This window comes from Phocoena sinus, chromosome 1, assembly GCF_008692025.1.
Source record: "Phocoena sinus isolate mPhoSin1 chromosome 1, mPhoSin1.pri, whole genome shotgun sequence".
Taxonomy (NCBI): domain Eukaryota; kingdom Metazoa; phylum Chordata; class Mammalia; order Artiodactyla; family Phocoenidae; genus Phocoena; species Phocoena sinus.
Window position 1 is genome coordinate 124,107,520 of NC_045763.1, and position 12,448 is coordinate 124,119,967.

The following is a 12,448-nucleotide window of genomic DNA, read 5'->3' on the forward strand; positions in this document are numbered from 1 at the left end:
AATGATGGTGGGAATTGGTGTAGTGGAGTAGGGTGGGTTATGAGCACATTTGAAGTTTAAGAAGCTCATGGAAAGTTTATATCACCCGGGGTTGCCAATTGACCATCACCATGGGAGGTGAATGTGGGGCAGGGGTTGTGGAAGGGGAGCACAGCTGTCCGGTTCAGTATCCAGAGTCATCTCTGTCCAAAGAAATGGAGCCCTGGTCACAAGAAATGACTACCCTTTAGTCTCACCACGCTGCTCTCCCAACGTCTATCAGAGGACCCTCCCCGTTCCATATATCTGGTATTTTTTTTTCCAACCCCTTCTGTGCTGACATGGGGTTAAAGTACAATTTAATGTATTCTCCTAGATCTTTGGCTTTAGATTATCTTCAGGAAGCACTTTGAATAGCAGCCCCAGGCTGGAAGGCATGGAGAGAGAGCCCAAATCAAACTTTTTCTCTAGGCCTCTCTGTCTACGAAGAATGAACCTCTCCCAACTCTGCTGCTCATGTCAGTGTCCAGAAAATCAGGCAGGAGGGAAAGAGTTAAGTGGGGCCTGCTTTCGGGTCTGGGTCCTGAGCCTGCATTCCTTCCTCCCAGAGATCTGCCAGGCTGTGGGACCAGAAGCTAAATTTAGAAGCTGGCTAGGGTTTCCTGTGAACAGCTGTCCTGCCCCTCAGAGAAGGAACACGGGAGAGGGGAGGTCGGTCCCTCTCACTGGTCGGAGCTTCTGGCCATTTCGTCTGGGTCTCTCAGCCCTTGGGTGGCTGCCCCTTGGTGTGGAGATACAGGCAGATCAGCGGTGAGTGTGCTTCTCCCTTCATTTTGTCCTATGAGCCCAGGACTTACAAACAAAGGGGCAGCAGCTCTGCCCTGAGTGTCAGGGCCCAGCCATGTCTGGGACCAGGTCCTGGGGGATCTCGTATTCCTTAACAGGCTGTGGGATGGCGCCTGAGCCAAAGGTAGTGGCTCCTGTGGCCTTGGTTAGAGACGCTGAAGAAGGCATCTTCCCGGTAAAGACAAAAGATGTGTGTGTGTGTGTGTGTGTGTGTGTGTGTGTATGTGTGTGTGTGTGTATGTGTGTATGAGAGAGAGAGAGAGAGAGAGAGAGAGAGAGAGAGAGAGAGGGGCAAATTTCTGGTTCCCCTCACTGCTTTCTCGCTGGCATCTGTGGGAGGAGCCAAGTTGTCACTTCTTAAACCTTGCGACTCCAAGGTGGGCTGTTTACACGGCCGGGGTGTGCATCTGGGTGTCCTGATAACAGTAGCTGGATCAAGTCTGACTGGGTTTTCCTCATGGGTGATCTCCCCACCAGGCTATTAACATGTGGTGACTTTCCCATTCCTAGTTCCACTGAGGTGACATCACTGACACACCCTTTCCCCCAACAAAACCTCCAGAATCAGGTTTTCTAACTGCCCTTTTCATGCCAAACCTACAGGGGCTGACAGGCTGTCATGGCAACAAGTGGGGACCCAGAAGAGGAGCAGGTAGTCCCAAGTGAAGAGGATGAAGCCAATATGAGAGCCGTGCAGGCTCGGTACCTCCGGAGCCCCTCCCCCAGCCAGTAAGTGTGCACTTGCTGAGTTCTGCAGCCCTCCAACCATGGCGGGAGTGGGCTAGGGAGCGTGATGACAAGTGGGCCCCAGGGAGCCTGCAGCCACCACCTTAAATTCACTCATTCAGCAAACATTGTTGAGTACTTTTTATGTGTCATACTTTCTGGAGGAAGCAAACACGCACACAAACACACTGTAACATGGCATGGTAAGTGCTAGGATTAGCATGCCTAGGGTCTAGTGGTGGGGTGGGGGTGAGTGGGGGCGGGCAGGGAAAGGAGCACCCGGGCTTGGAATTGTCATAGGAGGCTTCCTGGAGGAGGTGATGCTGGACTTGAACCTCAAAGGATGAGTAGGAGTCTGGCAGTTCTCCCTGGATGATAGTGCTTGAGTTCCTAGGACTGAGGTTGGAAATGGGGATGGTAGACCACAGATCATAGTTACTTTATTTTTTCTGTTTTTTGTTTGTTTGTTTGTTTGCGGCATGTGGGTCCTTAGTTCCCCAACCAGGGATCGAACCCATGCACGGAGTCTTAACCACTGGACCACCAGGGAAGGGTAGACCATAGATCACAGATAAGAGAACGCATCAGGACAGGAAGAGGACCTTAGGACCTCAGATCGTAGTACTAAGATAATTTTGTATCTGTGATCAAGCTGTGTCTTTCAAACTGGGATTTGTGCGTGCCTGGGGGTAAGTGGCAGTGTGCCCAGGGGTAGATGACCACATGCATCTTCCTGGAGGGTCTTTTTTAATTCTGTGACAAGTAATTTTAAAGTTTCTTTTACATAAAATCATTGAGGATATATGATGACGTAGAATGAAAAATTTGTGTAAAATTTTAAGAAAAATCCTAAGGCATCAAAGACATGCTTCATTGCCTGCTAAAGCAGTAGTGTATGTGCCTATGCTTTTTCTTCTGCCATAAATAATAGTAGGGGATCTGACTTCTAATCTTAGCTCTGTCACCAAATTTATGTGAAGAACCACTTTAATTCTTGAGTCTATGCCTCCTTACATAGAAAAAGAGAAGCAAAGACTCAGAATATCTCAAGGTAAGGTTACATCAGAGTAGCTCTGATTCTGCTTGACTTTCCTTTTCCTCATGTCTCCTGGGGTCTTGCTGGCTCCTGTTTCTCAGGACTCAAACAGGCTTCTCCTTTGGAGTGAAATGGGAGCAAAGGCTGCTCATCACCCAGAGGCCAAGGCACTTTGTCCAAATGAAGTTTGGGGACTTTTACTTTAAAATTGAGCCTTATGTTCTACTTAGAAAAACTGTTAGGATTGAGAGATTTAAATCTTTTTTTTTTCCTTTTCCTTTTGGTACGCGGGTCTCTCACTGTTGTGGCCTCTCCCGTTGTGGAGCATAGGCTCCGGATGCACAGGCTCAGCCGCTCCGCGGCATGTGGGATCCTCCCGGACCAGGGCTCGAACCCGTGTCCCCTGGCTCGGCAGGCGGACTCTCAACCACTGCGCCACCAGGGAAGCCCTGGATTGAGAAATTTAAAACGTAGCCCTTCCCTCTCTACACTCCCAGACAAGGCAGAGGTAGTGTGTGGTCAGTCAGGGTAGGCAATGGCTTCGTGTAGTAGTTAGGGTAACGCCAGCTGTAATAGCAAATGGACATTTCTTTCTCACTCAAATACATTTCAGAACAGGTACCTGAGCAGTGATTCAGGAACTGAGGCTCCTTCTAGCTTGTAGATCCTCCATTTTAAGGCCCGACTTCTAAAGTCACTGTGTTCGTCAGCACCGAGACAAAATGGGGAAGTGCACGAAGAATCTCTCGGGAGGATTTTATGGGCCAGGCCTGAAAACGGCCATTTTGCTTCCGCTCGTATTCCATTGGCTGGACCTCAGCAAGGCCATGCTTTCTTGTAAGGGAGGACGGGAAATGAGGTCCCTGAGCCCAGGGAAAAGAAGTGGGTTTGTTAACACACAGCAGTCGCAGCCGCAGTAACCCCTTTAGGCAGTTAATATTCGCGTTTCCTTTAATCCCACTCATAGAGCACGCTTATTGCCTCCCCAGGGAGACAGCCCCAAATCCCATTTACCAACTTCTGCAAAGTTCAAAGGCTAGGTTCTCTGGAGGGTATGCCTCCTCCCTCACAGGGCTGAATGCAGCTCCTCTTGGTCTGACCAGGATGACTGCAAAGAAACAAACAAAAACAAAAACAAAACTCCCATAGGATCAAAGGAGGAGTGGGAGATACAGCAGCCATCGGCCCAAATAATTAATGAGGCTGTTGAGCGTCTTTGCCCCAGAAGTGGGGAGACCTCCTAGCTGTGACTTTGATGTGGCCCTTGGGGTGGAATACCTTTGTCTGCTGTTCTCTGGGGCTTCCAGCTTCATCCCCTGAGGCTTTTTCCTTGTCTGTTATTCTCCACAGCCACATCTGAAGCGAGGTTGGAGAGGGTGTCTTCCTTGGAGAGGGTGTCTTCCTTAAAGGCTGTATAGCTTTTACAGACTTGTCCTGCTTATGGAAACTTGGGGGTCCAAGGGCTGTTTTAAGGTTTATACCACCAAAGGCCTTTTTTTTTTTTTTAAAGGCTTTTTAAGTCTCATGGTTTCTTGGAAAATGTGATCTCTTCAAAAACTTAATTGGTTTCTGATCTACAGAGACCAGACAACTCCATGTGCCAGAAACCACACCCATAGTTCTTTCCCATAGATATAATCTTCAATCCTAATTTATTTCTTTGCTTTCTTGTCTACATGTTTCACTCTCAGCTTAATGACAGCTATCTTGAGAGATTATCTGAAACTTTACATTAGAGAGGGAAGTTCAGGATGCATTTGTAATTTCTAGTATAATTGTTAAAAGTTATTTAGAATGTACAGCCAACCAGCTAGTGAGGGGAGGATGCAATAATACAATATATAATCAATCCAAAAGAAGTCAAGAGAGGAGAGAAAAAAATAATATAGAAAAAGAATAACAAATAATAAGAAAATAGAAGGTTGGAAGATTTAAACCCAAATATATAAGTAATTACATTAAGCATAAATAGACTTAATATTGCAATTAAAAGAAAAAAATTGTCAGACAATTTTTTTTACAAGCCTACACACTTTTTGCAAGAGATACACCTTAAAAATAAAGATGTACAAAGGTTAACAAAGGATAGAAAACTTATACTACACTGTTCTGGTTACTATTACTCATAACTTCAAAACTTAGTGGCATAAAACAACCATTGTATTATGTTCACAATCTGGAACCTGGACAAGGTACAGTACTGTGGCTTGTTTGCTTCAAGATGTTTGGGGCCTCAGCTGGAAAGACTTGGAGACTGGGGGTGACTCAGCAGCTGGGGACTGGTGTCATAGAGGTATCCTCATATATTTGGCACTTCGTGTCAGGACCTCAGCTAGGGAATTGCCCTGAACAGGTAACATTGTCTTTCCATATGATCTCTCCGTGTGGGCCAGTGTGGGCTTTCTCAGAGCCTGGGAGCTAAATTCCAAGAAAACAGGACAGAAGTGCATTGATTTTCATGATCCAGCCTCAGAAGTCACAGAAGGACCACAAAGGTTCAAAAGGAGGCAACATAGTCTCCACCATTCCACTGAAGGAGTATCAAGGTCACAGAGTAAAGAGAGCACGTGGGATGGGATACATTGTGGCCAACTTTGGAAAGTATCAGCTGCCATAATCTCAAACACTAAAGGAAAGCAAGCCAGTGAAGTGATTTATTGATATAAGACAAAGAAAACTTTAGGGTAGGCATTACTGGGGACAAAGAGGGATGTTTCCTAATAACTTAAGGTTCAATTCACCATATAATAGATATATTCATTTTAACTTTCTATGATCTGATAAAGTAGCCTCAAAATACGTAAAGGAGAAAATTGACAGAACTGAAGAAAAAATTAGAATTCACAATCTTAGTCAAATGTACATTTATTTATTTATTTTTTTGCGGTACGCGGGCCTCTCACTGTTGTGGCCTCTCCCGTTGAGGAGCACAGGCTCCTGACGCGCAGGCTCAGCGGCCATGGCTCACGGGCCCAGCCACTCCGCGGCATGTGGGATCTTCCCGGACCGGGGCACGAACCCATGTCCCCTGCATCGGCAGCGGACTCTCAACGACTGCGCCACCAGGGAAGCCCAAATGTACATTTTTAAAAACATAACCTCAGCAACTGATAAAATGAGGCAAAAAAAAAAATCATCAAGAATATAAGATATGTGAACAAAACAATGAACAAAATTAACGTAATTGGCATTTATAGAACGTGTACCCAGCAACTGCAGGATATAGATTCTTATCACGTGTACTTGGAATTTTTACCAAAAAGATCATGCGCTGGGCCATACATATATCAACAAATTTTTAATGCTTGAAATCATACAAAAAGTGTTTTCTGACCTTTGCAGAATTAAGCTAGAAATCACTAAAAACAAAAATATACAATAGAAATTCCAAGAGTTTGCATCCAAGAGAGCAGGACGGAAGTGCATTGATTTTCATGACCTGGCTTTAGAAGTCACATGAAGGACCACGGAAGTTCAAAAGGAAGCAGCACAAGCTGCTCCACCACTCTATTGGAGAAGTATCAAGGTGACCTCTAAAGAGAGCAAGTTGGATGGGATATATTGAAATATATGGATAGCAGAAATTCAAATTAAATACTATTTAATTTGATACTATACTATTATTTGACACTAAGACTATTTACCACAGTTCAATACTACTCCATACTCGTCAGACTGCCTAAAATTTAAAGACCAACAAGAGCAAACATTAATGAGGATGTGAAACAATCAGGACTCTCCTGTTCATTGGTGGTAAGAGTGTAAATTAGTATAACCATTTGGAAAACTATTTCATAGTATCTAAACACATGCTTGTCCTATGACCCAGCAGGCTCACTCCTGATACATACCTAACAGAAGTAAGTACATATGTGCACCAGAAGAGAAGTACTAATACTAGAATGTTTTAGCAGCTAACAGTCATTAAGAATATAGAATGTTTAGAGAGAGTGAACGGGAGGCGGAGCCGGGGGAGCTGCTCTTGTAGCCCCCGCCCCAGCCCTTGGCCCAGCTGCTTGAGGGGAGAGGAGTTACCGCCACTCTCCGGCATCAGAACTTACCATGATAGCTGTGACCTAAAATCCTCAGGAAGCCCTGGGGTCGTGGCCCAGAAGCACCCCGGAGAAGGAGGGTTGTGTGGAGCCCACCATGGTGGTGGTGCCTCCCTTAGGACTTTAGGACCCTCTGTGGACCCTGAAATACTTTTCATTCTCAGGACTCAGGGACTCGGCTGGGCCTGCCCCTAATGGTACCCGCTGCCTCACAGCACACTCTAGTCCTAAGTACACACAGCTCCCAAATCCAGCCCACTGGTCAGATCCAAGCCATGGCCCTCCAAGGGGTCCAGGACCCCCTAGGGATGGAGAGGACCCTGATCAGAGTGAGGCATCTTCAGAAGAGTCAGAAGTGGACCAGGAACTCTCAAGAAAGAATGAGGCTGGGTACCAGGAGGATGGGAACCCTTCTTTTCTTTCCATTCCACCTGCTTGTAACTGCCAGGGAACCCCTGGAATCCCTGAAGGGCCTTACCCTGAGGGAGGAGATAGCTCTTCTAGCAACTTTTGCCAGCATTGTACCTCTCCAGCTTTGGGGGAAGACGAAGAGTTGGAAGAGGAACCTCTTAAGTTTCCAAGTGATTTTTCACGTGTGCCCAGTGGAAAGAAATCTGCAGCCCGGAGACAATGGCACCGCGTTCCAGCCAAGGAGGATACTCGGGAGGGTGGACGCAGAGATCCCAGATCCCCTGGTCGACATCGGCTGGGTCGGAAACGGAGTCGGACAGATAAGCGCAGAGGACTGGAATTGTGGGGGGCAGAGGAACTGCGTCAGCTTGGACAGGCAGGCTTCTGGTGGCTGATTGAACTGCTGGTATTAGTCGGGGAGTATGTGGGAACTTGTGGCCATCTCATCTATGCATGCAGGCAGCTGAAAGGCAGTGATCTGGACCTATTTTGGGTCTGGGTGGGAGTCTGGGCAGGGCGGTTGGGGGGTGGGGCCCAGGTGATGTTCCAGTTTCTGAGCCAAGGGTTTTCCTATGGGGCAGCGCTATTCCCATTTTCTTAGGCTACTGGGTGCTTTGGCCCTTTTGTTGGGCTGTCTACAGTTGGGCTGGCGGTTTCTGGTAGGACCGAGTGACCAGTTAGGCTGGAGGGGTAAAGCCTCTTCTCTTGGCTGGCTTCTCCCACCTGGCAGTGGAGCCTGATTCTGCTGAGAGAGAGCAGGCCGTGACAGCAGCTGGTAAGTATAGTTCAGTGGGGTTGGCTGGAGTTGCCTTGGGTCAAGCAGAGGACCAACAGGCAGGAGAATTCACCTGTAGCTAGTGGTCACTACTGCCAGCCTGAAGAGGAAGTGGCTCGACTGTTGACCATGGCTGGGCTTCCTGAGGATGAGCTAAACCCTTTTCACGTGTCGGGGGTTGAAGCCACAGCATCAGATGTTGAACTGAAGAAGGCCTATAGGCAGCCGGCGGTGACGGTTCATCCTGACAAAAATAATCATCCCCGGGCTGAGGAGGCCGTCAAGGTTTTGCGGGCAGCTTGGGACATTGTCAGCAACCCTGAAAGACGGAAGGAATATGAGATGAGGCGAATGGCAGAGAATGAGCTGAGCCGGTCAGTGAATGAGTTTCTGTCCAAGCTGCAGGATGACCTCAAAGAAGCAATAAATACTGTGATGTGCAGCCGTTGCCAGGGAAAGCATAGGAGTTTGAAATGGACCAGGAACCTGAGCGTGCCAGATACTGTGCTGAGTGTAACAGGCTGCATCCCGCTGAGGAAGGAGGCTTTTGGGCATGTTGGGCCTCAAGATCACCTACTTTGCGCTGATGGATGGAAACGTGTATGACATCACAGAGTGGGCTGTATGCCAGCGTGTGGGAATCTCCCCAGATACCCGCAGAGTCCCCTCTCGCATCTCATTTGGTTCACGGATGCCAGGCACCAGTGGGAGGCAGGGAGCTACCCCAGATGCCCCTCCCCCTGACCTTCAGGATTTCTTGAGCTGGATCTTTCAAGTATCCCCAGGCCAGATGTCCAAAGGGAACTTCTTTGCAGCTCCTCAGCCGGGCCCTGGGGCCACTGCAGCCTCCAAGCCCAACAGCACAGTACCCAAGGGAGAAGCCAAACCGAAATGGCGGGAGAAAGTGACGAGGCCCTTCCAGCGCTGACACCCCTTCTCTTTCCTCAAATCAATGTCAGGGAGTCAAAAGGGCTGTGTACAGCACAGGATGGAGTTGGATTTATTTTTAAATATTTTAAAAAGGGAAAGTTTTAAGCTCAGATTGTTCACTCAGTACTTACAGGAAGCTCTGGAACCTCTCTCTCTCTTCTACCAGCACCCGGGAACTGAATCTTGTCTTCTGACAATACCAGAGAAATAGGGGGTGGCTAGAACAAAGAACCTAGGGCCAGGACCTGTGCTGGATGATCTCTCCCATAGTAGTGTGGAAACTGGGCATTTCCCTGGGGTCTGTATGCCTTTGTCTTGTCTTTTGCTTCTACAGCAGATGACACTTTGCCCCCTCTTAAAAAAAAAAAAAGAATATAGAATGTTTAAACAACATGATAAACTGTCCAATTAACAGTAGGCTAGATAAATAAAGTCTGGTATATGATTTGAATACTGCCCTAGGGAATAGGCATTTTATTAAGTGCCTATCACTTCGATGTGATTGAGCTGCTCAGATTATTGGTTGGGGAGGGCACTCAGTGAGTGAGAGCTGGCTGTGAAGGTGGAAGGCGGGTCACTGCAGGGAAGACCAATTCTGCTGGTGTCAGAGTTGCATGTAAAGTGAGCCTGCCAAAGAATGAAAGCATTTATTAATAGAGACTTTCTAACAGCATTCAGTCCTTAGCCCTTCCCGCTGCCAGTCCCCTTCCTAGACAAAAACAGGCTCAACCTGAAAGCCCCACTTACATGCTGAGCTCCCTAAAAGCATGGTCCCACATACAGATCAAATTTTCTCTGGGTTCCCAGTGACTCTTCCTGAATCCTATCGGTTTTCATGTCCTTCTCGGTTTGTGTACAGTATACTCCTTAGCAACTTGTTTTTAGAAGCTGATCCCAAATCGGCTAGTCCTTTTCAGAAATTTTTAAGGAAGGCAAACACACAGTAACACTTCATGGACTATCCCTTCCTGCAATTATCATCATAAAATCTGAGGTATAAACAGTTGCATTGACTTTTGAGTCATCATCCAATCAATCCCACTGCATTACACAGAACCAGGCTTAAGCCAGCCCAGATGATTGAGTCTACAGTATCTTTAAAAATGAAAAGATAACGCACAGGCTGGGAGAAAAAAAATCGCAAATCACATATCTGATAAAGAATTCGTATCCAAAATATACATTTAAAAAAAAAATCTCAGGGTTTCCCTGGTGGCGCAGTGGTTGAGAGTCCGCCTGCCGATGCAGGGGACGTGGGTTCGTGCCCCGGTCCGGGAGGATCCCACACGCCGCGGAGCGGCTGTGCCCGTGAGCCATGGCCGCTGAGCCTGCACGTCCGGAGCCTGTGCTCCGCAATGGGAGAGGCCACAGCAGTGGGAGGCCTGCGTACTGCAAAAAAAAAAAAAAAAAAAAAAAATGGACAAAAGATTTGAACAGATACTTCACCAAAGAAGATACATGGAAGGCAAATAAACACATGAAAAGATGCTCAAAAGTCTTTGTCATTAGGGAAATGCAAATGAAAACCACCTTGAGGTACCATTACATACATACTTATTAGAATATGTAAAATTAAAAAGACCGACCATATCAAACATTAGTGAGATTGTGGAGTACTTGGAACAATCCCACTGCTGGTGGGAATGTAAAATCGTACAACCATTTTATAAACTGTTAGTTTCTTTAATAGTTAAACATACAGCTCCCTAAACACACACCTATATGATTCAGTCATTCTACTCCTAGGTATTTACCCAAGAGAAATTAAAGCCTATGTCCATATAAAGACTTGTACATGAATGTTCATAGCAGCTTTATTTGTAGTAGCCTGAAACAACCCAAATGTCCATCAACAAGTGAATGGATAAATACACTGTGGTGTGTTTACTCACTGGAATATTATTCAGCAGTGAAAAGGGATGAATTATTGATTCATACAACAACATGGATGAATCTCAGAATAATTACACTCACTGAAAGCAGTCAGACAGAAAAGAGTACATATGATTCAATTTACAGAAAATTCTAGAAAATGCAAATGAATCTCTGTAGTGACAGAAAGCAGATCAGCGGTTGTACTAAGGAGTACAGGGCAGGGAGTGGGTAGAGGGAGGTCTCACAAAGGGACATGAGGCAACTCTGGGGGGATGATGGCTATCACAATCTTGATTGTGGTGATGGTTTCGCAGGTGGATACTTACGTCAAACCTTACCAATCTGCATATTTTAAACATGTGCTGCATGTATAACAATTATACCTCAAATAAAGCTGTGGGGTTTTTTAAAGGTATGAAAAGAGAAATAAAACTCTCTTCTAGGAGGCAGTATGGTGATGTGACGTGGGAAGAATGTAAATGGTGTAATTGAGGCCAAAATTAAGGTCAGCTCTGCTCTCCCACTTACTAGCCATGAGAGCTTACATAAGCTGGTCATAAAATTGGAATACCAGTTTTACCCAGTAGTAGAAATAAAACAATATAAGATAACATATATTATTTATAATATATATTACATAAAAATATAACATACATTATTATAATATAACATATATATAGGCATAGTAGGTATTTAATAAACGGTGACTCTCTCCCCTTTTCCTTCCAGAGAAAGATATTTGACAACGATTTTTTTTCGGTAATTCATCCAGAAATTTTTATTTCACCAGAGTCCCACACACTGTAGTTCACACATCATGTTTCTCTAATTCTGCCACAAGCAAATACTGTATTCTGAGCAACTGATCATTACCCAAGTCTGAACAGTCCTCCCTGTACTTAATACAGGGAGGAATACAGGAAATTCCATCCTTCTTGTTTTATCTCTTTAGCGAAAGGCTTGAGCCTTTTAAAGATTGAATTATGTACTGAGTCAGCAAATATCCCACCAGCAGACTCTCAGTGCTAGCTTCTTAGGGCTACGGTAGCAAATTAGCACAAATTGAGTGGCTTAAAAACAATAGACATATATTCTCTCGCAGTTTTGGAGGCCAGAAGTCTGAGATCCAGGTGTTGGCAGGGACGCCCTCCCTCCAAAGGCTCCAGGGAAGACTCTGTCCTTGTGTCTCAGCTTCTATTGGCTCTGGGAGTTTCTTGGCTTGTGACGGCGTAACACCAACCTCTGCCTCTGTCTTCATGTGGCCATCTCTTCTCTCTTTCCTCGTGTCTTTTTTTTTTTTTTTTAACATCTTTATTGGAGTATAGTTGCTTTACAATGGTGTGTTAGCTTCTGCTTTATAACAAAGTGAACCAGCCATACACATACATACGTTCCCCTGTCTCCTCCCTCTTGTGTCTCCCTCCCTCTTGTGTCTTCCTGAAGTCACATTTGGCACTGGATTTATGGTCTATCCACGATTATCTCTTCTCAATGTCCTTGACTTAATTACATCTGGAAATATCCTTATTCCAAATAAGCTTGCATTCACAGGTTCTGGGAGACATATCTTTGGCAGGGCCACCATTCAACTCACTATAACTTTAGACCCAGCCCTGGGGCAATATAACCGTATTCTTTTCTGTGGAACCAGGATAGGGCCTTGCAAAAGTCCACCCAGTGCTACAAACAGCCACTGCCAATCAACCAGAGTTAGTCAGGGGATGAAGTGTGTTTGCTGTCCTGGCAGGGAGTCTTAACATTTCCAGCGTCATCTGTAAATCTCATCCTAGGGTGAATTAAGGACCTGAGAAAGGGGTG

The 12,448-nt window shown here is 45.9% G+C and overlaps 1 protein-coding gene and 1 pseudogene across 1 annotated transcript in view; both read left to right on the forward strand.

Moving 5' to 3' along the window:
* Positions 1–749: 749 nt before the first annotated feature.
* The window catches only part of DUSP27 (dual specificity phosphatase 27, atypical), a 34,452-nt gene continuing 22,753 nt past the window's right edge, over positions 750–12,448 (forward strand). Inside the window, exons 1-2 of the mRNA XM_032644687.1 lie at positions 750–789; positions 1,429–1,554. Coding sequence (XP_032500578.1) covers positions 1,445–1,554 — 110 coding nt within the window. The 5' untranslated portion in view covers positions 750–789; positions 1,429–1,444. The remainder of the gene's footprint in view (positions 790–1,428; positions 1,555–12,448) is intronic.
* LOC116760202 lies at positions 8,059–8,733 on the forward strand (annotated as a pseudogene).